The 23,681-nt window shown below is 43.7% G+C and overlaps 1 protein-coding gene across 1 annotated transcript in view; it reads right to left on the reverse strand.

The window, feature by feature from the left end:
- The window catches only part of CNTNAP2 (contactin associated protein-like 2), a 2,354,843-nt gene continuing 2,331,425 nt past the window's right edge, over nucleotides 264-23,681 (reverse strand). Inside the window, exons 24-25 of the mRNA XM_018046828.1 lie at nucleotides 9,916-9,996; nucleotides 264-5,421 (exon numbers count right to left, since the gene is read on the reverse strand). Coding sequence (XP_017902317.1) covers nucleotides 5,222-5,421; nucleotides 9,916-9,996 — 281 coding nt within the window. The 3' untranslated portion in view covers nucleotides 264-5,221. The remainder of the gene's footprint in view (nucleotides 5,422-9,915; nucleotides 9,997-23,681) is intronic.

A 23,681-nucleotide genomic window follows, 5' to 3' on the forward strand; every position in this document is an offset into this window, starting at 1 on the left:
AAGCTGTGTAAATTAATCCAAAACATGAAGCCAATATGTACTAAGCTCCTTTTAAGAAAAATGGGCGGTGGGGGAGGAGTTCACAGCAAATGAAGGTTAAGGAAGGCTGCATCTGTTTGAGACCTGACTTTGGTCTCAACTGCACTGCTTTTAGAAAGATTACCTTCCAAAGAGATGTGTAGTTCAGTGCCTGGAACTTTCTTTGCTGAAAGGCTGAAAAGAGCTTCTAAGTAAAACAAGTAGAACAAAACACAAAGAATCACTTTAAGGATAATTAAAACTATTTTGGACTTTTTTATTTATCAATCTGGTTTCTAATATAATTTCAGTTAAATGAAAGACATTCACAAAGAAGAGTAGGCATACATACATAATTTCCTTCTTTCATTCTAGTTTACATGCTGTTGCTTTTAGAGAGTGAAATTTCCTGGTTATTTCACAGGGATAGAAAGCCTAATTGACTTTACAGAGAGAATATTAGCCCAGCCTTTTCACAACTTCAACCTCTGCAGTTCATCATGTTCACTGAAAAAAAAAACCCCAAATACCCAACAAAACAAAACTTAGAATAAGTGACATTGAGAACTGTTTCTTGGCCTACAAGATGGGAGGAATCTCCATGTTTCTAGAACCATCTCAAAATCCAGCAATTGCTGTAAATAAACTGAGACTCAAAAAATGGTGCTCTTAAAGCACGTTTTCATCTGGAAAATAAACTCATAAGTGCCTGGTGAGTATTAATATCCATGTGCCCAGGTATATTCATTACCTTCATCCAGTCTTTGCTTCATGGGAGGTAACCAACTTTTCAACATGGTTTCCCTATTTTATTGACCATGAGCTGCACATATCAGTTGTATATATAAAAAAAGAATACTGCTGTGAGATAAATTTAAAGTTTCCATCATGCAGGGTGTGTGCAGTGTAGGCAGAGAGCCACTGGGGTATGTGAAATAGTCACATTAGCTGTTCATGTTTCTTATTTCTAAGCCATTTCAATCACACTGGGGCATGGTAAGCTGCAAGTCACATCACACCTAGGTGGGAACTTGGGTCTTTATACACAGGAGTTCTGATTTTTCTGGCCCTTGGCTGTGTTGCATCTCCTGATGTTGACAGAAAAGCTCCCTGGCAGTCTCCCTGACTCCGAATCTAATAGTTGTACAACAATGCCTCATGTTTCCACATTCTTGGACTTGACTGCTTGGTTTCTTTTGAGATGACTTACAACCACAAGCTGGAAAGTAAGACTTTCAGTAGGTCCACTGACTTGGCCTTTATGTTTGGGTTTCAAAGTATCTGCAGCCAAGGATCCATGGCACCTCCCCATTGTGTTATGAAGCAGATAAAAAACAGCTCTATCTTACATACAAGGCAAAGAGGAACAGAGAGGGTCAGCCACTTGGCTGAGGTCACAGAGCATGTCAGAGAGAGAAAAGGGCTTGCACTCCATCAGCTGACTCTCAGGATCACTCTCACTAAAACATCATTTTTAAAATGCCATCCATTGGTCTTCAGCCCAAATCAGTTGGACACACTGTTTGTTCCACATGAGGCGGTTCTATCGGGACTAGCAATTTTGACCTACTTTTGGCTGGCTCATTGGAATTCAGTTTAACAATTGTTGCCTTTCTCTTGGAAAACTGCTTGGGCAGGATGGCGAAAAGGAGGAAAAAAAATAGTAACAGCTTCCAATCAGGTACTGATCATTTGGAGATGTGAGATGTTAAGGGACCATGAAAACGTTTACACCATAAGAGAAAGGAGAGAGTGAAAAAGAACACATGGGAGAATAGAAAACAACAGATGGAGAAGGAAGTAAAAGTTTCACACTGACACCGCATTTTCCTAACAGGGACATGTGCTTTTCCTTTGGAAGTTACTACTGTTTATGTTGTTGTGCCCAACTCTCAGCGCCATCTAGTGGCTGCCTCACAGATGTTCAACAACAACACGAAATCTACTTTTGGGCTCACCAATTTCTTTTCCGAGCCTCAGAAATCCTGCTCCTGTAAGTAAAGGACACTTGCTGGTCAAACGCAGGGCAACAGGGAATTTTCCAACAAAAACTCTCAAACTCTTGTCTTCAGCTTAACAAAAACTCCCACGCAACAGGTCTCTCTCTTTTTTTTCGAGCGGTTGCTTGAAAGCCACAAGGGGAAATGTTGTCTTTTATGCTAAGAAGGGCCAGAGAAGAGCTGAAGAATATAACTTCTTACCTCCCGAGCTAGCTTCCTTGAGCTCAAGGGAATACGCTGAGAGCTCAGACTGGCACTGATTTTACATTCATTCAAAGTCTCCAATCCTAGCAACTCAAAACAGAGATGCTTGGTTTGTACACAGATGTTTCCTGCACGAACAATCCAGAATCAATCATCAGCTTCCCCTGAAACTTCTAAAAAAACCTCTTATTTAAAGGAAACTTTCTTGTTTTATTCTGGGTATCACTGAAAGAGTTACCACTAGCCTCTTAGTGCTCTACTGGTGAGCTGTTGGGATCAGCTTTGGCCGGATATGACTGACAAAGCAAGGCTGGGCGCTGAGCTTGGGTCGTAATATCATGGCTGCCTGGAAAAAGAGGGCAGCATCCTTTTGTGCACGTAAACAAAATTATTTAGCATTTAGAAGGTACTACATGTGGCCTTCGCAGATAGAGTCAGGGATCTGGGTGAAGACTGCAGTCCCATAGAGGAGACGTCCAGCACGCGTTTGGCATGTTACTTCACTACTTAATATCTTATCCACAGTGCTGTGTCCTTGTCCTGTCCACTGGCTGGGCTACTGCCCCCTTCAGGGCAGAGACCATCTCAAATGATGCTGAGATGGGAGGAACACCGACCCCTGCAGCCATCCTGGTGCCCTACATTAGAAAATGTGGGGAGAAGTGTTAGGTTTTATTTTACACTTTTCTGTGACAGGAACAAGAAAAGATAGAGAAGAGAAAGGGTAGGAACATTTTAGTTGAAGGGGCTATGTTTGATTGTTTTAATTTCTTAATAATTTTGGAAAGAAAGGGAAAGTGCTCAATGTATGTAGAATAGAACTATCATGGGAAACACAATAAATAACAAATTTCCATCTGGTGTTATTTGTCAAGTGTAAAAGTGGTACCTGTCAAATAGGTTTTAAGAAATCAGAAACATTTTAAAACATAAAGTTTAAAGTTTGCTTGTTCAATTTGACAATATAGAAAAGAATCCTTAATGGGAGTCATCTTGGTCAAATTAATAATGTTTGTTTTCAATATGTCCTCATAAATGTCACATTGTTCTAATTATTTAGTTACAGTGAATGCTTTTCATGTTAAACGCATTTTAGGGAAGAATGATCAAGACTGTTTTAAATAAAGGGTGTTATGCTCCTGCTTGAGGCCAGCAACTGTAAAAGGGCAGTAATATTCTTTTGTTCTGTGACCTCGACTTAAGAGTGGATTAACTGGCCCTCTGTCTCCTTGGGAATGTGCCAGGCACTGGGGCCAGGTGCAGTGAGGATAACACGTCCCATCACTCCAGAACCTGAGATCCTCCAATAAGTTAGCTATTCCGAAGTGTCTTGAATACATAACCCAAACAAACTAGAATTTCCATTTTCTCAAGGCAGGCCACCTGACCAACAGTACCATTTTAACCTCATCTTACCTCCTTCTAGGAGGAGAAAGAAAAGAGTGTTATTTAATGCCTCAAAATGTCGAAGTCTAAGAAAATTTTAACATCCTCATTAAGTCTAAGAGCCTGAACTGTAATGATCATAAATGTTAAGTCATTCTAGAAATAACTTTTGTGTAATCTTCTTGTAAAATAAATACATGAAATTATTTTTTGGATGCTTCAATAGGAATGTTGTCCCACTGGTCTACAGAAACAGTCAATTAGTTTTAAATAGTTCCTTGCCGGAATTAGTTGATCAAGGCTCCTGAATAAACTGAGGTCTGGTTGACCAGACATGTCCATTCTCTGAGAAGCAACGGTCAGTTCCCAGGTTGTGATGAACCTGAGCTTCAGATGTATCTGCCAAAGAAAGTCCCTGAATCACGGCCGTGCGTCTATTTAGGATGGAATAATACATGGAGTAGATCAGTTAGAATAGGGCAGGATTTTCCACATGATTCCAGAATAATAGCAATAACAATCGCAATCACAGCTTGGCTTTATTTTGGCCCGTCCATTCAGAGGACACTGTCTGCTAGGATCTTGTCACAGGCGCATAAAGACCAGATAGAGCAAAATAAGAAGAGCAACCTAACTTGTGCATTCTCTAAGAAGTGTCCACACTCCTGCTACCAACTATAAAAGACACAGAGCCAACACATCTCAACATCTGGCTCTAATTCCTCACCGTGGCGCTTACACACACATACAGTCTAACCCAGTATCTTGTAGGTAAAGCAGAGGGAAAACCTTTTGTCTTGGCCGATCACCAGGTATTATAGCTGACAGTTATAGACACCGGATAGTTATAAGACTACAGACGTGGAGCGGTGCAATCGAGTAGAATCTGATCCAAAGTAAAACCAGCGATCCAACAGGGGGCTGCTTCCCCTGGGTCTGAGAGCTTCTCTGGGTTGTACTGATGGTCCTTGCACAGGAGGGACCGCACCCCTCTGCCTCCAGTGGGAACTCTCAGAGAACCGGCACACACTGAGGTCTCTCTGAAAACTGCTAAATCACAGCTTCCCTCTGTCCTTTCCTTTCCTTTTCCAATTCACAGGACACCAGAGAAATATCTTATGAACACGAACTAGCTACTACCACAGCCCATTAGAGGCTGACTATGCAAAAAGAGGAAAACGCAGGAGGCCGTGTACATGTGCATCAACGTTTCTCCAGGAAAAATATCCACGTTCTAAGGGCGCTGAAAATCGTAGAAAACGGGCCCTGTTCCTGTGGGTTTTCAGAACACCTCTCTAAACACACACAAAATATTCGACAGATAGTACCTACAAATGTTGACCATCGCTTCAACTCTAAAAGCAGTTTTTGTATTATTTTTGTTTTGATACAGAAGGGGAAACTCAGCTATAAAGAAATATCAAAAAGTTTTTTTTTTTTTTTGTGGCCATCAGTCTCCAGGAGTTTGCCGTCGCTTGCCTCCCCCGGCTTGTGCTGATATCTGAAGGGTGTGCTCAGGGGTCTGAAGTCGGGTGCTTCCGTCCCTTGCCCTCCTCCCTGCTCACGCTCCCCCCTCCCTCGCCCCCCACTTCCCGGAGCCAAAGAGCCGCCGCTCAGATGAGCCATTCCTTTTTGCTCTCGTCGATGGTCTCTGTGAAGTTGGGGTCGTTGTTCATGATGGCGGCGTCGGCGCTCTCGGCCGACTCCGCGCCCTTCGCCTCGTTGGTGTGGTAGGTGCCCTTGTGACGGAACATGTAGCGAATGAGGAAGACCAAGGTGCAGAGGATGGTGAAGATCACCACGGCGATGACCCCTGGGGGACACAGACAGAGGGGCGAGAGGTTAGACGCGGCCGAGGAGCCCGCCAGCACCCCGCGCCTCTTCAGCACGGCTCCCTGCAGGAGCCTCTCCCGCAGGAAACGCGGAACTCCCAACAAGGCGACCAGCAGCACCGGGCGGGGAAGGAGGCCGGCCTCCACAGTTACATCTGGAGATGCCCACTTTCCTCCCAGGGGTTGACAGGACGATCAAACAGAAAACCAGTAAGCCTTCCGAAGACCTCAAAAACAGTTAACGAACTTGACCTAAGGAAGTAACACCAGCCCTACACGTCTGTCTTAGAGGAGCCGGATATACCACTCAACTGGTTTTAGGAGGCCAGAATTATCCTGACACGATTATCAGACAAACACACTACAAGAAAATGAGGGAGCAGTGTCTCTCCTAAATAAAATGGTAGCAAATCAAACCCAGCAATATGTAAAGGGGAACAGATTATAACAAAAATGGTGTTAATTCTAGGAATGTAATGATTAACATTTAAAAATAAAGGAATGTAATTAAAAAACCTTTATCAATAAATGCACATGACTAAAAAAGAAATATGAGAAATTTCAACACCCATTTATCATGAAGCCTCTCAGGAAACTATCAATAGAAACTTTCAACCTTGAAAAAGGGCATCTTTGAGAAATCTGCAGCTAATATTGCACTTAATAGTGAAAGATTAAACACATTCCTCCTGAAATATGGAAAAATGCAAGAGTGTCAACTCTCATCCCCTTAACTCATGACTGTACTAAAAGTTCTAGACAGTCGAATAAAATAAAAAGAAACAAAAAGTGTACTTATTGAGGAGAACTCTATTCTCAGATGACAGGATTGTCTATGTAGAAAATATTAAAGAACAGACAAAAAAATGTTGCTGGAACTCACAGTAAATTTAGCAAGGCGAAATTTATATTTTTATATATTAGCAAGAAATACTTGGAAATGAAAGTAATACAATAGTGCCACTTATAACAGAATGAACTGAACATAGCTGTTCAAGACTGTACACTGAAAATCATAAAACCTTGCTGAGACAAAAAAAGACCTAAATAAATGGATGCATATGCCATATTTCAATGTCAATATTGTTAAGCTGTTCATTTATAGATTTAATGCAATCCAATGAAAATAATAGCAATTTTTTTTGTAGAAATGTATAAGCTGATTCTAAATTTTATATGGCAATGCAAAGGACCCAGAACAGTCAAAATAGTTTTTTAAAAAAAAGAAATGATTGTAGAACTTACATTTCTTATTTCAAGACTTACTTTAAAGATACAATAATAAAGTAAGAGTAATATTGGCCAAAGAAAGATATGTAAATCAATAGAATAGAGTCCAGAAAAAAGACATACAAATCTATAGACAATTGATTTTTGACCAAAGTAACATGGAAATTAAATTGGAAAAAGAAATTGGAAATCTTTTCAACAAGTGATCTCAGAATAACTAGATATTTGTTTGGCAAATGATGATTTTTGACTTTTATCTCATACTATATACAGGTATTAACTCAAAGTGACTATGTTTATGTGTTAGTCGCTCAGCTGTGTCCAACTATGGGATTCCCCATGCTGGCTCCCGGCAGTGACCCCACAGACTCTAGGCCACCAGGCAAGAATACTGGAGTGGGTTGCCATTTCCTTTTCCAGGTTATCTTCCCAACCCAGGGATCAAACCTGGATCAAACCTGGGTCTCCCACATTGCAGGCAGATTCTTTACCATCTGAGCCACCAGGGAAGCCCCTCAAAGTGATTATAGACTGAATAATTAAAAATAAAAGCTATAAAACTTCTGGGAGAAAACAGGAGAAAATCTTTACAACCTTGGGGTTGGCAGATTTTTAGAAAGGATTAAAAAATATCACAAACTGTAAAAAAGTTAGAAAGTTGGACTTTAGAAAAATTAAAATCTGCTTTTCAAAAAATACCACTAAAAAAATGAAACAATGAGAATGCAAGAATTCTTACAATTTAGTAGAAAGAAGTCAAACAATCCAATTAAAAGAGGAGAAAGATTTAAATAGACACTTCACAAAAGATTTGCAAACAGTGATAAGCCTGGAAAAAGATGCTCATAAGTCATCATATAGTTGCACATTAAAACCTCAGTGAGGGGGCTTTCCTGGTGGCTCAGTGGTAGAGAATCCACTTGCCAATGCAAGAGACACAGGTTTGATCCCTGGGCCAGGAAGATCCCTTTTGCTGTGGAGCAACTAGGCCAGTGTACCACAACTACTGAGCCTGTGCTCTAGAGCCTGGGGGCTACAACTACTGAGCCCACGTGCCACAACTGCTGAAGCCTGGGTGCCCTAGAGCCTGCGTTCCACAACGAGATAAGCTTCCACAATGAGAAACCTGTGCACTGCAGCTAGAGAGTAGCCCCCGACCTCCACCGCAACTAGAGAAAAGCCTGTGCAGCAAGAAGACCCAGCACAGCCATGAATAAATAAAATTAAAACCAAAAAGATACTATAAACAGAAAAAGACTATTAACAACAAACAGGGCGCAGTGAGTTACCACCACTCATCAATGAGATGGCTACAAAGAATGATAGTACCAAGTGTTGGCAAGATTGTGAAGCAATTTGACCTCTCAGATACTGCTTATGGAAGCATAAAATGGTTCAACCATTTTGGAAAACTATATGGCAATTTCCTGTAAAGTTAAATATCTACAATAACCCAGCAATTATACTCCTAGGAATTACCAGAGAAACTAAAACTTTTGTTTAGAAAGGCCCGAACTTGGACAAGAATATTCATAGCAGCTTTTGTCCAAACAGCCCAAGCCTGGAAACAAACCAAACATCTATCAGCAGGGGAGTAGATAAAGCAAACGCTCCTTCATTCATACAAAGGAATACAACTTGGCAGTAAAAATAAACAGACCGCTGGTGATATAACAATGTCAACAGATTCTCAAAAACACGTTGAGGGAAAGAAGGCACAACAGATTACATACTATGTGATTCCATTTCTGTGAAACCCTAAAAAGAGGCAAAAGAAATCCGCGTGGCAAAGGCAAGCGGAGTGGGGGAGGGGCGAATTACAAAGGGGTACGAGAGAACTTTTAGTGGATGGAAATGTTCTGTGTCTTGATTGTGGCTGTGGTTATTGGAATATGTTCGAGAAGGAAATGGCAACCCGCTCCGGTATTCTCGCCTGGAGAATTCCGTGGACAGAGGAGCCTGGTGGGCTGCGGTTCAAGGGGTTGCAAACAGACACGACTGAGCGACTAACACTATAGGCATATGTGTTTGTCAAAAGTCATAACGTGTTGCATTTAGATAAGTGCATATTATGCTTCAATAAAGTTGATATTAAAAAAGCAAAATAACAAGGATAAGGATTATACCAGAACTCTGAACAATGTGATTTAAGCACCATTTCGAAATGTATTTGGGCTTCCAGGCAGCTAGGGGGGTAATGAATCTGCCTGCAATGCAGGAGACACAGGAGACGCAGGTTTGATCCCAGGGTTGAGAAGATCCCCTGGAGGAGGAAATAGCAACCCACTCCAGTATTCTTGCCTGGAGAATCCCACAGACAGAGGAGAATGGTAGGCTGCAACCCATAGGGTCGCAGAGAGCTGGACACGAGTGAAGCAACTGAGCGTGCACGCACACATGCTCGGAGTGTATTGGGATTCTCCAGGCCAGAATACTGGAGTGGGCTGCCATTTCTCTCTCTAGGGGATTGTCCCAACCCAGGGATCGATCTCCTGCATTACAGACAGACGCTTTACCGTATGAAGGGAAGCCCTGTAATTTAATAATCACATATATATAGGTGTCCACTTTCTTCCTGTGGAAAATAAACCTACTGACTAGCTGAGCTGATTGGCTGAGTTTAAAATCCTTCATATGCTTAACAGTATTAGCCGTCCTCAGAGAGACAGGAAACATCTTTATAAAATAAGGTGGACGAAGCAGAGAGAGAAGAAGGCAACAGGTGATATTTACTGATCCAAACACGAGGAACTATACTAGGAGAGTCAAACTCTTATGCAGGTTTCTATGGTGGGAAGAAAAGCCTGGAATATTCAGATACTCTGGCTTATTAATGGTCTGATAATTTTTATTAAGATAACTGAAACCAGACTGGCATAGTCCTTCCCATTTTTGTAGCAAGCTACTCTGGATCATTTGGGATGCAAGAGGAGGATGAGGGCATAAACAGATGTCCTGGCTGTTGCCCTGTCAGGCTGCCGTGACAGCCTGCTTGTGTTTTCAGATGCTGGCTAGCTTCCTACTACTGTTCTTCTCCTTTTTTAAAATAATAAGTCAGCATTAAGAAAGAGCCAGGTCACATTTGCCAGTTTCTCCACATCTGTACGTCTCAATCTTCAGCCATATTTAAACAGCAGAATAAATGAAGTACAAGTCTAGATGACTCCTTTTCCTCTAGACGATGCTTTTATTGAAAATGACTACTCCCCACAAGTGAGGAAGCGCCCGTCCTGTGCGTCACCTACCTCCGATGATGGCCGAGTTTCTGTTGACTCCATTTCTTATGGCCTGGCCTTGTCCTGGGTTATACGGAAAATCAGCACTGGCTGTAGAGGAAGAGATAAAAAGTCATGTATATCATTTATATACATTTATATACATAATCTGATATCTAGTTTTTCATAAAATCCTTCAACACTGCCTGCTTTCCCAAATGAGACCTCTGTTTCATTTAGACCCATTTTGCTATTGTTGCCCACAAGAATCACAGCCACCTCAATGCCTGCTGTTTTCCTTTATACAAGGCCCAGACGAGCACCATATCTCCTTGGGAGGAATATTAAAATTTTTAGAACAACCTGAGCAGGACTGTCGGTTGTTGGTTCCACTGACAGACAAGTTGAGAATACTTCTTCTTAAGTTTGGCTGAAATCTGCCTCCCAGCTACTTTGATCCCTTTCACAACTGATGGAGTTGGGTATGTTTGCTGATGAGCTTTTTAGAACTTACAGTATTAGTTTTAATTGCTAAAAATTAAAAAAATTTGAAGTATCAAAGTGAAAGTCGCTCAGTTCGGTCCGACTCTTTGTGACCCCATGGACTATACAGTTCATGGAATTCTTCAGTCCAGAATACTGGAGTGGGTAGCCTTTCCTTTTTCTAGGGGATCTTCCCAACCCAGGAATCAAACCCAGGTCTCCCACACTGCAGGCTGATTCTTTGCCAGCTGAGCCACAGGGAAGCCCAAGAATACTGGAGTGGGTAGCATATCCCTTCTCTAGGGGATCTTCCCATCCCAGGAATTGAACCAAGGTCTCCTGCATTGCAGGCAGATTCTTTACCAACTGAGCAATATATAATATTATATGCTACAGGTGTACCATATGGTGATTCACAAGGTTTAAAGCTATATTCCATTTATAGTTATTATAAACTATTGGATATATTCCCCAGGTTGTACAGTCTATCCTTGTAGTTTTATACATAATATTTATACATAATAGTTCATACCTCTTGACACTACGTTTGTACTGCCCCTCCCCTCATGCCCTCTTCCCACTAGTAACCACTAGTTTGTTCTACACATTTGTGAGTCTGCTTCTTTTGTCATATTCACTAGTTTGTTGGGTTCTTTAGGTTCCATGTATAAGTGACATCATACAGTCTTTGCCTTTCTCTAACTTACTTCACTTAGCATAGTACCTTTCAAGTCCACCAATGTTGCTGCAAATGGCAAATTTTCATTCTCTTTTATGGCTGAGTAGTATTCCATTGTACAGCTGGACTACATCTTCTTTAGTCCTCTGTGCCTGGACACTTAGGTTGCCTCCATATCTTGGCTATTGTAAATAATACTGCCATAAGACGCTGGGGTGTATGCATTTTTTTGAATTAGTGTTTTTGTTTTAAAAAGGAATCATTTATTTAAACAAGTATCTTATGTGGCTCTAGTAAAATACTGTACGCTTCAGGAATTTGTTAGGGGATAATATCTCCTAAGTGTTGGGAAGAATATTAACTGCCTGATAACTTTTCTATTTCTGAACCTATTTCAGCAAATCTTTGCAGCATGCCTACCACGTGTCAGCTGCCATTCTATGTGCTAGGAATATATAGCAAAGAGTAAAAAAGATGAAAATTGTTATTAATGAGAACTTTTCATGCCTCACTGAAGAATTTGGTTTATATAGTCCAAATACTGACCTGAAGCATGGATGGGATTTTAGTTATGACCCTGTCTATGTATAGTGACTTGCTTGAAATGGCAGTGCAGCTTCCATGTTTTAACTCACACAGTCAATGCACACAGTAAGATTTGGTTATCAATACACATATTCCCTGAGGTCAACCACCCTTCAAAGAAATGAGAAGTGCTTTTCAAGAAAAAGGCCTGAAATTTCACTGCTCATCTTGGGCATAGTCCCAAAGTCTTCTGATGTTGTATTTACCCTTCTCTGAACACTGTTTGGTCCATGTCCTTCTAAAAAGTCAAAAGCTTAATAGCTTGTAAATGGCCTAACTGGGATTATCACCCAGGCAGCATTAATTCCAAAGTCGATCATCTTTCCTATATTACCTTTCAAGGGCTAGGACGACACAGACAGGTCAGCTGTTGAGAAAACCCCAGCTCTCTGACAGTTCAGCTCAGGTAGGACCCATGGAAGGAAGAACTATTTTTAGGATGTTAGGTAGAAAGACTTATTTTGTTTGGACACACTGACTTGAAGCGCCTACAGAACACCCAGGTGGCGACGTCTACCAGGCATTCGAGCAGCCTGTGAGTGTCATGTTTCTCTTCTCCTTTTGATAAACACAGAAGCCTCCTGACCATTAAAAAAATACACAGCTTCAAAATATACTTAATAACAAAAAATTACAGCGTCAATTCTGTCATTATTCTATTGGGTGGTATTCATGATACTACAAGACCATTTGCTCTTCTGCTTCAGGTAACACGGATGGTGGAACACAGCACAGTTCCTGCCCACAGAGAGCTTTGCACCCTTGGCCACAGAACTGCAGAAAGACACAGATGCTTTTAGACACCCTGACAACCTCTCTCTGGTTCTCCTGTGCTGTTGTTGCTCAGTCATGTCCGACTCTTTCCGACCCCAGGGACTGTGGCCCACCAGGCTCCTCTGTCCATAGGATTCTCCAGGCAAGAACACTGGAGTGGGAGGCCATTTCCTTCTCCACTGGTTCTCTTGAAGTTACTGACAGAAACAGTTGGGAAAGGTACGGATACGACTTGAACTCCTTGATATCAGGTGGAAGGTTTCCTTTGAGCTTCTTCTGCTTCTTCCCTCATTGGATCACTTTTCCCACTCACCCTTCCACGCACATGGATGTCTGGTGCTTCAGGGGGATGTGTCTTTGCTCCTCCATGTGACATGCTCTGTCAGGACACCTGGTTGTCTTTCTTCTCTTTGTCTCTTAAATCTTACCACTTTCCTGAAACCATTCTGAGCCACTCCAGATAAACCATCTGCCCTCTTTTCAATGGCTGTCATCTTAATTCTTGTCACTCCATACATGGCATTCATCTTCTTAATGGCAGGGGCCAATCTTAGTTATACTTGCAGTCCCAATGACAAGTAGCAGAGCTAATTAGATCAAACTGCCAGCATCCATTGGATCATCGAAAAAGCAAGAGAATACCAGAAAAACAACTACTTTTGCTTTATTGATTATACCAAAGTCTTTGACTGTGTAGATCACAATAAACTGTGGAAAATTCTTCAAGAGATGGGAATACCAGACCACCTTACCTGCTTCCTGAGGAATCTGTATGCAGGTCAAAAAGCAACAGTTAGAACCAGACATGGAACAAGAAGACTGGTTCCAAATTGGGAAAGGAGTACATCAAGGCTGTATATTATCACCCTGCTTATTTAACTTCTATGCAGAGTACATCATGAGAAACGCTGGACTAGATGAAGCACAAGCTGGAATCAAGATTTCTGGGAGAAATACCAATAACCTCAGATGTGCAGATGATACCACCCTTATGGCAGAAAGGGAAGAGGAACTAAAGAGCCTCTTGATGAAAGTGAAAGAGGAGAGTGAATGAGCTAGCTTAAAATTCAACATTTAAAAAATGAAGATCATGGTATCTGGTCCCATCACTTCATGGCAAATAGATGGGGAAACAATGGAAACAGTGAGAAACTTTATTTTCTTGGGCTCCAAAATCACTGCAGATGGTGACTGCAGCCATCAAATTAAAAGATGCTTGCTCCTTGGAAGAAAAGCTATGACCAACCTAGACAGCATATTAAAAACCAGAGACATTACTTTGCCAACAAAGGTTCATCTAGTCAGGGCTATGGTTTCTCCAGTGGTCATGTATGGATATGAGAGTTGGACTATAAAGAAAGCTGAGCACTGAAGAATTGATGCTTTTGAACTGTGGTGTTGGAGAATACTCTTGAGAGTCCCTTGAACTGCAAGGAGATCCAGCCAATCCATTCTAAAAGAAATAAGTCCTGAATATTCATTGGAAGTACTGATACTGAAGCTGAAACTCCAATATTTTGGCCGCCTGATCTGAAGAACTGGCATCATGGACATGAGTTTGAGCAGCTCTGGGAGTTGGTGAAATACAGGGAAGCCTGGATTGCTGTAGTCCATGGGGTCACAAAGAGCTGGACACAACTGAGCACCTGAACTGAACTGACTGGTATAATTAAAATCAGTCCATTAAGAGGTATGCAAACATTTGTGTGAAAAAAGACTATAGCCCTCCAGGCTCCTCTGTCTATGGAATTCTCCAGGCAAGAATACTGGAGTGGGTTGCTATTTCCTTCTCCAGGGCATCTTCTAAATCCAGGGATTGCACCTGGGTCTCCCATATTGTGGGCAGATTCTTTTACCATCTGAGGCACTTAGGGGAGCCAATAAAGTCTCCCATGCAGGTACAATTTTGGAAGTCAGCTGCCTAGACTCAATTCCACCCTTAAAGCAAAGCACCATCCTCACTCTTCCCAACAGAGGAAAGGAACATATTGAATACAGAAAAGCTGTATAATAATAATTTCTGTGTCTGCTAGTCTGGTTATCAGAGAAAAACCAGTGGAAACCCCCCAGGTCCCAGAGAAGTCCTCATGAAATTCCAGGGCAGGCTCCTGTGTCCATATGAGCATGCCTGTTTTCATGGCTAAGTTTATAACTTGAGCTTGCTTCTCCGAATGCATGTGAGCGCTTATTCCCTGGAGGCAAATCCATTTCATCCTGGCATGCACACTGATATGCTGCTTTGATAGATATATTTCAGATGATTTCATTGTAACCGTTCTTTCCCCTGGGTACTAACATCCTCTTAGAAATGCACATAGAGGAACACAGAGGCCAAGAGACACCGATGAGGCCAAACCACAAACCTCATTCTGCTACCGATTTTTATGCCCTCCCACCCCCATCCAAGTTTGCTGCGAGAGCCATTTGCGTGGTGCTAGAGTATCAAGGAACCTATCCATATTTTGGGAAACATCATGACTTCACTTTCACTTTTCACTTTCGTGCATTGGAGAAGGAAATGGCAACCCACTCCAGTGTTCTTGCCTGGAGAATCCCAGGGACGGGGGAGCCTGGTGGGCCGCCGTCTATGGGGTCGCACAGAGTCGGACACGGCTGAAGCGACTTAGCAGCAGTAGCAGCAGCAGGTTCAAAATAGACTTTAGGTATTTAGTCTCAGGCCCAGACTTGTGTCAAACAGGCAAACACTACATTCAATATACTTTTCTCCTGGATCCCCAAATGACACTTGTGGACAAAGAATGTCACCTGCCGAAGGATGCTGTGGCCATCAAGCCATCAGCGGCCCCCGCGCCCACCCCCACAGCGCACCCTGAGGGGATTTAGGCTGGAGGAAACAGGATACTGGCCCTAGAGAGTGAAGATGTAGATCGAAGGAATGATTTCCATCAACCCAGACTCTTGCATCTTCTCATACATAAAAAATGGCTAAATTCACTAACTTGAGATGTCTGGTTTTTCTTTAATGAATAGTAATCTTTTGATGTTCCAACTGCTTGTTTTGGTTGCAAAAAACTCCCATATATCCTGGCTCCTCCTTTACCTTTTCGGAGCAGTGCCTCAGAGCTACCTGAGAGTCTGTCTGCCTGACTTAAGTCCTCAGCATGTCTACCGCATAAAACATGGTTGTGCGTGGTTTTTTCAGTTGGCACGCTACACGATAACACCAAAGTGTGGCGCTGTTCCACTCCAGTTTAGTGTCTCCTGGAAGCGTGTTTCTGCTCATTTCCGGCTCACACATCCCGTTTGTCTGGTCATCCCCATTATGTTGACAGACCACGTTTCCCTTGACCCACCCTGAGACCTGTTCTCCTCGCCTCCCTCAGCAGAGGACAGGCAGACATGTCACTGCAGGGACTGGTGACAGGGGATCCTTCTCCATGGACGAGCTTGTGAACCAGCCTGGCTGTGACTGCAGAGCCCACCGAGATGGCTCACACCCTGAAACACACTCGGACACGGTCACACGGATGCTTCCACACACAGCCAGCCTTCCCTCCCGTCGCTGTTGTCTCTGTCTTCTGTGTGGGAAGGGAAACCAGCTCACAGTTCAGCACTTTCCCTGGCCCCCAACTTCAAGTGGGGGCAGGGAAGGAAAAACACACTTTGTAAGAGGCGGCCCAGTGGGAGCTGTTCCTTGTAATATGTAAAATGATCAGAAATTAGGACTGGGTGAGTGAAAACACACCTTCTTGCACGGAAAGAACAGAAACCAGGAATGTTTGATTCCATTTCTAAAGGCCCTTGCCTGCCCTTTGCTACATTCCAGGAAGTCTTCATCAGGAAAGTGAAAGTCTACGCCCCACCCCCTCTATCCACGGGGCGAGGGTGCTGGTTCTGAGCCCACCTTGTGCCTGTACCAGGTGAGGGGCGTGGCCCCACAAAGCCCTGCCCCCAACTATCACGCTGGTGGTTTACAGGTGACCGACGTGTCCTGAAGCTCTGAGTTTTAGGACTGTGTGAGATCACTCATCTTTTGGATCCACTCTCCTCAAACATAAAACTCTCTGGGGCCCCAAAGAGCAAGCGGTTGGTTGGCTGGCTGCAGTAGAGTCAGCCTAGGTTTCACTGTGGGGCACAAGAAACAAATTGACGTGAAATTCAGATTTGGAGAGCCTGCTGTTCAGGAAACAATAGCATTTCCTACACATCAGGCACTGTTTTAAGTCCTTTTTATGGATTAGCTCATTTCATCCTCCTGTGAACCTTGTGAGGCTGGGGTTTGCATCCCATTTTGGAGGCTAAAAATTTGGCTGGGGTCCCACAAACAAGAAGTGGTGGAACCAAGGTCTGAACCCAGGAAACTGGCTCCAGAAGCTACTTGCAAGGAAATAAGCTGAATTGTCTGTGATGAGAAGCAGGGGGCTGGCCTGGCTCTATCAACTCATCAGCGTCATCAAGGTGGCCAACTAACTCAGCCCAGTGGTTTCTCTGTGGTTGGTGGGCTGTCTGGTGAGGCCAAAGATGTCGAAAAACTTCTGATTGCACTTGTCTGGCTGCGAAAGTGAGTGTGCGAGGCCTTTTATCTGACAAAGATAATTCCACGTAATGACAGCATCAGCTAAGCAGTGTGATAAACTAAGAACTCTGAACCAATATTGTAAGAGGAACAGAGAGCCAGTACCCCAGATACAATTCCATCATGGACCTAAATGGCACAGCGAGGATGGTTAGCACCCTTACAGCGACACTTGGGAAATCATGAATAGCACTAATTGTGCTTTAAAACATTACTGTCTGACTATAATTTTGATTGCTTTTATAGAATGTGAAAAATTAAGAGAGGATGTTTCAAGCCAGGTACTTAAGCACAATAAACTGTTTTAAAAGACAGTTGAAAGAACAGAATATTGAAAAGAGATTTGAATTCTTTAGCCTCTAATTTCTCGCTTGTCTCATTTGAGTAGGTAGGGAGAAAAAGGGCCAGTGAAGCTTCCCCAAAAATACAGAATATAAACGAGGTAGCTGTGATTCTTATTTACTAAATTTCAAAATATGTAAAACTGTAGACTTTAGGTTCAGAAGCCAACTGCAAATAAAACATATATTTAAATGCATACAAAAATAAACTGAGATTATCAAACAGAACACTCCCCCAAATGAAAGGTACTAAAAGCTTCAGGTTGTCACATACCAGGGACAAAAAAATTAGATAGTAGCTGACATCTAGCGAAAATATTGCCATGGAAACCACTTGGGCTTCAGCCTCTAATGGGGCAATTTGAGATACTTTAACAAAACTGCTGCTATTAATTATAATTTAATTTAAATTGCAACATTCTTCTTGTAGTGGAGTCTGGGCTCAATGATGCAAATATGTCTTTGTTCTTTCAATGTCTTTGTTTCCTTTCACTTAACGCACACTCTTCAAATCTGAGCTCTATGGCAGAAAATTATTCTTTTTCAAACTATTTGTTTTAGCCATTCACTGTTGACTGATATTTTAGAAACTGATATGAAAATCAACTGTTCTTAGCTAGGATGCTGAAGAGCTCAGGGGACAGGCTTTGTTTTAAGAGAGGCAATTTGTTGATCCCATTTTTCAGGAGGGAGAGAGTTCTCAAGGTCAGCAGGCTTTTACTCAGGCAAACACTGTGTGGCAGGACCTGGGCGAGCCTCAGTTTTGTGTTTCTACTATACCTTTCCCCTCAATGTCTCCAGAAGGACAACCAGACAGAGTTTTAGAGGCCAAGTGGGGAAGAGATTATGAATTTGGGGGTTCGACTTGGGAAGGTAAATAAACCTTACATTTCTAGCTTCTTAAAAGAGCAGCTAAGGACTTTCTTGGTGGTCCTGTGGTTAAGAACCTGACTGCCAATGCAGGAGGCAACAAGGGTTCAATCCCTGGTCCAGGAAGATCCCTCGGGACAACTAAGCCCATGCACCCCAACTACTGAAGTCCACCTGCCCTCGAGAAGCCACTGCAATGAGAAGCCCGTGGGCTGCATCTAGAAAGTAGCCCTCGCCACAGCAACTAGAGGAAACCCAAGCACGGCAGCAAGACACAGTACAACCGGAAACAAAAAAAAGAGTGGCCAAGTGGCAGCTGCTCGCATGAGTGTTTCAGATCCAGTGACCGAGAGTTTAATTAGGTGAAGGGAAATAGAATAAAGGACTTTGTCATCCTCTGCTATAGGTCTTGACTATTTAAATATGCCAACTTTAAAGTGCTGAAAGAACAATCCAGTTTTACCAAATTCCCTCCTTCCATCCATTTTTAAGCTGTCTCAGTTGCCTTTTGGGAAAGTGATCCATTGATACTCCCAAGGGAGGGCTCTTCTGTCTGCTTAGCTATAAGGAGGCATCTGGGTTAGAAGCAGCTCATTACTGACTCAGACTCCGTGTAAACACAAGACATCAGTTCAGTTCAGTTCAGTTCAGTTGCTCAGTTGTGTCCGACTCTTTGCGACCCCCTGAATCGCAGCATGCCAGGCCTCCCTGTCCATCACCAACTCCTGGAGTTCACTCAGACTCGCGTCCATCAAGTCAGTGCTGCCATCCAGCCATATGATGTCCTTTTCACGCCAAAGAAGTCTGGTTGTTTTCCCTGTGGGCAAAGTGTCGCCTCTTTCGCATTTAATTCTAGTTGTTTCTAAGTCAGTTGTTGAAGCTCTGGCTGACTAATGGGGCAGGCACTGTGGATCATGGATCCTTATGACCCATAGTGCCTGCCACAGGGGCTGGTCTAAAACATGACCTCGGCTAAAACACGGGATGGCACTTGGGTCAGAGCCATGTGATTGGCTGGTACAAGGGTTGCCAGACCAGCTTTCTGGGCCCACTTAGGACGTTGTGTGCATCCTAGTGAAAGTCGCTCAGTCGTGTCCGACTTTTTGTGACCCCATGGATTATACAGTCCATGGAATTCTCTAGACCAGAGTACTGGAGTGGGTAGCTGTTCCCTTCTCCAGGGGATCTTCCCAACCCAGGGATTGAACCCAGGTCTCCTGCATTGCAGGCAGATTCTTTACCACTGAGCCATCAGGGAAGCCCCCAGTGTATCCTGCTGTAGGGCTAAGCCGAGCCTGGAAAGCCCAGCTCTGAGGCGTATGCAGCCTCTTCCTCCATGAGGATGACCGCTCCATTGTGTGCGGGCCACCACCACTTTCCCTCTGCCACCGGCTTTATACATCCACGTTGGCAGTAACAGGAAAGCAAGAAGGAGGAAGCCCAAATGTGGGGCAAGTGACAGATCTGGGGAGTACCCTTTAAACCCCTTTCTGAGGGAAAAATCAAGTAGGGAAATGGCAACCCACTCCACTATCCTTGATGGAAGAATCCCACGGGCAGAGGAGCCTGGCGGACTCCAGTCCGTGTTCTCGCAGAGTCGGACATGACTGTGTGTATACACATCATCTGAGGGAAAACACGCTTCCAGACTGCACGCAGCCCGCCGCCCCCCACCTCCAGGTGCCGGCACTCACACAGGACCCCCAAGGCCAGGGAGGCAGCGCCTCGGCCTTGAGTAAGCCGGAGGAGGGGCTTCGTCGGCCTTGAGTGGATTGTGCAGGCTTTGTCTTCCCTTGCATGCCTCATTCCAATGTGCCTCTAGGAGAAAACAAATGAACTGACTCCTAAGTGCTTTGGTTCAGAGCTTTCCAACTAGAAGGCTCAGACACACCACCTGGGATCTGGTTAAGACGCGTGTTCTGACGGCCTTGGGCTGGGAGCCTGTGTTGCGGGCTGCAGGGAAGCTTGCATGCACATACGGCTCTCTGAGCAGCAGAGCTTTAAGTGAGGCTCACGGTGGCTCACATCTCCTGCTGTTCCTGCGCGTGTGTGTTTTAATTTAACATGATGCCTGAGAAGGAGCTGAAATGATTGCTTCTGAGACTTTTTTTTTTTTATTTTTGGAGGGACTGACTCCTTGTGTGCTTTTGAAATGAGAGGTATGATAGCACACCCCACAGCGCTGCTTCCTTTAACCCTATATCTTTTGAGTCTTGTGATAGCTACTGCTAGGAACCCTGCTTTCGTTTAGGAGGACAGTTCTTTAGTATTAAATATTTTGAATGTAGAGTGGGAGAATCTATTACTGATCAATATTCAGAGCTGTCTAAGAAAAAACCTCTTTGTGCATGCGTGCTCAGTCACTTCTGACTCCGTGACCCCATGGACTACAGTCCACCAGGACCCTCTGTCCATGAGAGTCTCCAGGCAAGAATACTGGATTGGGCTGCCATGCCCTCCTGCAGGGCATGGTCTACAAATCCCTGCCTACTGAGTCTCGTGCATTGGCAGGTGGGTTTTTTACCGCTGAGCCACCTGGGAAGCCCTATCGCCAAGAAGTTTAATAAATGATTATCTTAGACAAGTCCTTGGAGACCTTTTCTGGTTTAAAACACCCGATTCTCTAAAGCAGGTGTATCAGGGAGGAAAAGTATTTCTGTAAGCAGCTTTTGGCAGGAAAAGCTCTTTGCTGGAGGCCCCTTTTGCTTGTCACTAACTTCTAAACCAGGCTCCCCCGTGGTCTTCTTATCTTCTGCCCAACACACCTTTCAGATCTTGTGATCACACAATTCCTGTCTAGCCTGTTGGTTCTTTCCATAGATCATAGAAGCAGAACTGAAGAATAAGGGATTAACAGGTGACCAGATGTCTTCAGGGAGCTCACGGACAAACTGTGAGAACAAGATGGCATCCAAGGAAAGACCAGGAGGAGTCGGCCAGCCTGTACACAAGCCTGCACACAGTGGGGGTGGCAAGAACCCTGACCCCCATATCTCCGCAATTAACTGAGATCACTTCTCTTTCTCCCTTAAACAACATTCATGGCCCAGCAGAACCTTTGGAGAAGATTTCTGGGGATGCAGAATCTCCCCAGATTGTGGTGTTCTGATTAAAAGCAATTTTCCTTTCTACTAACATTCACCTCTCTCTTGAGTATTGATTTTTCAAGTGGCGAGCAGCCAGATCTGATTTGGTAACATTGTGATGTTGGCATATAGCTTTCTGATAGTACAGATGCATCCACAGGCATATCTGAGAGAAAACGGATGTAGATTTAAACACACTGGGCTATTGGTTTCTCTGGAGTTTATTGGTTTTGTTTGAAGGGATTGTCTTGTTGCTGCTGGTTCTTGCACGAATGGGTTGTGCAGTGGCAGAATGCAGTCAGCTAGGGGGAAAGCCTGAGGTCACACAGGACCAGAGTGTGTCCAGGGCCCCACAGCATCAGAGCGACTGACTCCCACTTGGTGGAATGCTGCAACGTGGTCATGCTGGCTGCCAAGTCCAGTGAACACCCCGGCTATGCAGCGGTTTCAGCTAATACAATCTATGGGCTCCTGATCAGCAGGGCAGTCGTAGCCAGAAGTGTCTGCTGAATCATGGAAATGGCTTCAGTTCCTTAGGAGGGAGTAGTTGAGAAATTAACAATAGTAAGAAAGAAAAACTGAAGCGGAACTAAAGAGCCTCATGATGAGGGTGAAAGGAAAATGCAAAAGCTGGCTTAAAACTCAACATTCAAAAAACTAAGATCATGGCATCCAGTCCCATCACTTCGTGGCAAATAGAGGGGAAAAAGTGGAAGCAGTGATATGTTTTATCTCCTTGGGCTCCAAAATCACTGTGGACAGTGACTGCAGCCATAAAATTAAAAGACTCCTTGGAAGATCAAACCAGTCAATCTTACAGGACATCAACCCTGAATACTCTTTGGAAGAACTGAGGCTGAAGCCGAAGCTCTAGTACTTTGGTCACCTGATGGGAAGAGCTGACTCACTGGAAAAGACTCTGATGCTGGGAAAGATTGAAGGCAATAGGAGAAGAGGGCGACAGAGGATGAGATGGTTAGATGGTCTCACTGATTCGATGGACATGAACTAGGGCAAACTCTGGGAGATGGTGAGGGACAGGGAAGCCTGGCGTGCTACAGTCCATAGGATCACAAAAGAGTTGGACATGACTTGGCAACTGAACAACAACTCCTTGGAGGGAAAGCTATGACAAACCTAGACAGTGTATTAAAAAGCAAAGACATCACTTTGCTGACAAAGGTCTGTCGAGTCAATGCTATGGATTTTCTAGTAGTCATGCATGAGTTTGAGAGTTGGACCACAAAGGCGGCTGAACACAGAACTGATGCCTTCGAACTGTGGTGCTGTAGAAGACTCTTGAGAGTCCCTTGGACAGCAAGATCAAACTAGCCAATCCCAAAGGAAATCAACCCTGGATACTCATTGGAAGAACCGATGCTGAAGCTCCAATACTTTGGCCACCTGATGCCAAGAGCCAACTCACAGGAAAAGATCCTGATGCTGGGAAAGATTGAAGGAAAAAGAAGGGGGTGGCAGAGGATGAATGGCTGGATGGCATCACTGACTCAATGGACATGAGTTTGAGCAAACTCTGGGAAATAGTGAAGGACAGAGAAGCCTGGCGTGCTGCAGTCCATGGGGTTGCAAAGAGCTGGACATGACTTAGAGACTAACAATGATGACAAAGAAGAAGAAAGTAACCCATCACAGTGAATAAGCCAAAATATGTTTTTATAAAGACATTCCCTGATATATTTTAACTTTTCTTCTAGACAGTGGTCAAGAGTTGGCACTGTTCAGAAGATCCACGTTTTCAGGAAACCCTGGAGAGACTACCTTCAGAATTCTGTGGAGAAAAGCACCCACCAGACACCAAGCAAGTCCCAGCAAAGGCTCTGGACTTGGAGAATCTGTGGCTGGGAGTTCAGTGAAAATAACATTTTTAAAAAATCATCTAAATCTAGTCCAGGTGGCTCTGCCCGCCAATGCAGGAGACCTGGGCTCAATCCCTGGGTTGGGAAAATCCTCTGGAGGAGAGCATGGCAACCCACTCCAGTATTCTTGCCTGGAGAACCCCATGGCTAGAGGAGCCTGGTGGGCTACAGTCCATGGTGTGGCAGAGAGTCGGACATGATTTAGCAGCAAACAGCAAATCTAGTCAAAAGATGAGTCTCCTCATTTGGAAGAATATTTAGGCACAGTTAATCATTTGAGGAACCAGGCAAAGATGAAGGGTCTTCTTTTACTCTTGTTTTGTGGAAATTTCTAGTAAATTCAAAGGCCATAGTTTGACTGAGGGTGTCTCTTTTGGAAACGCCTAGATATTACTGATTTTGTTACCATCATATGTCTTTCAAGGGAGTAGAATGAATAATAAAATGCATTTTAAAAACATCTAATCTTCTGCTACAACTCCATATCTCAACTTGCAGATAAAGCTGTCTTCAGTAGAAGATGTTTATACTCAAGCTCTTTGTGGACCAGCTCTGTCAACATCC

Source organism: Capra hircus, chromosome 4, assembly GCF_001704415.2.
Source record: "Capra hircus breed San Clemente chromosome 4, ASM170441v1, whole genome shotgun sequence".
Taxonomy (NCBI): Eukaryota; Metazoa; Chordata; class Mammalia; order Artiodactyla; family Bovidae; genus Capra; species Capra hircus.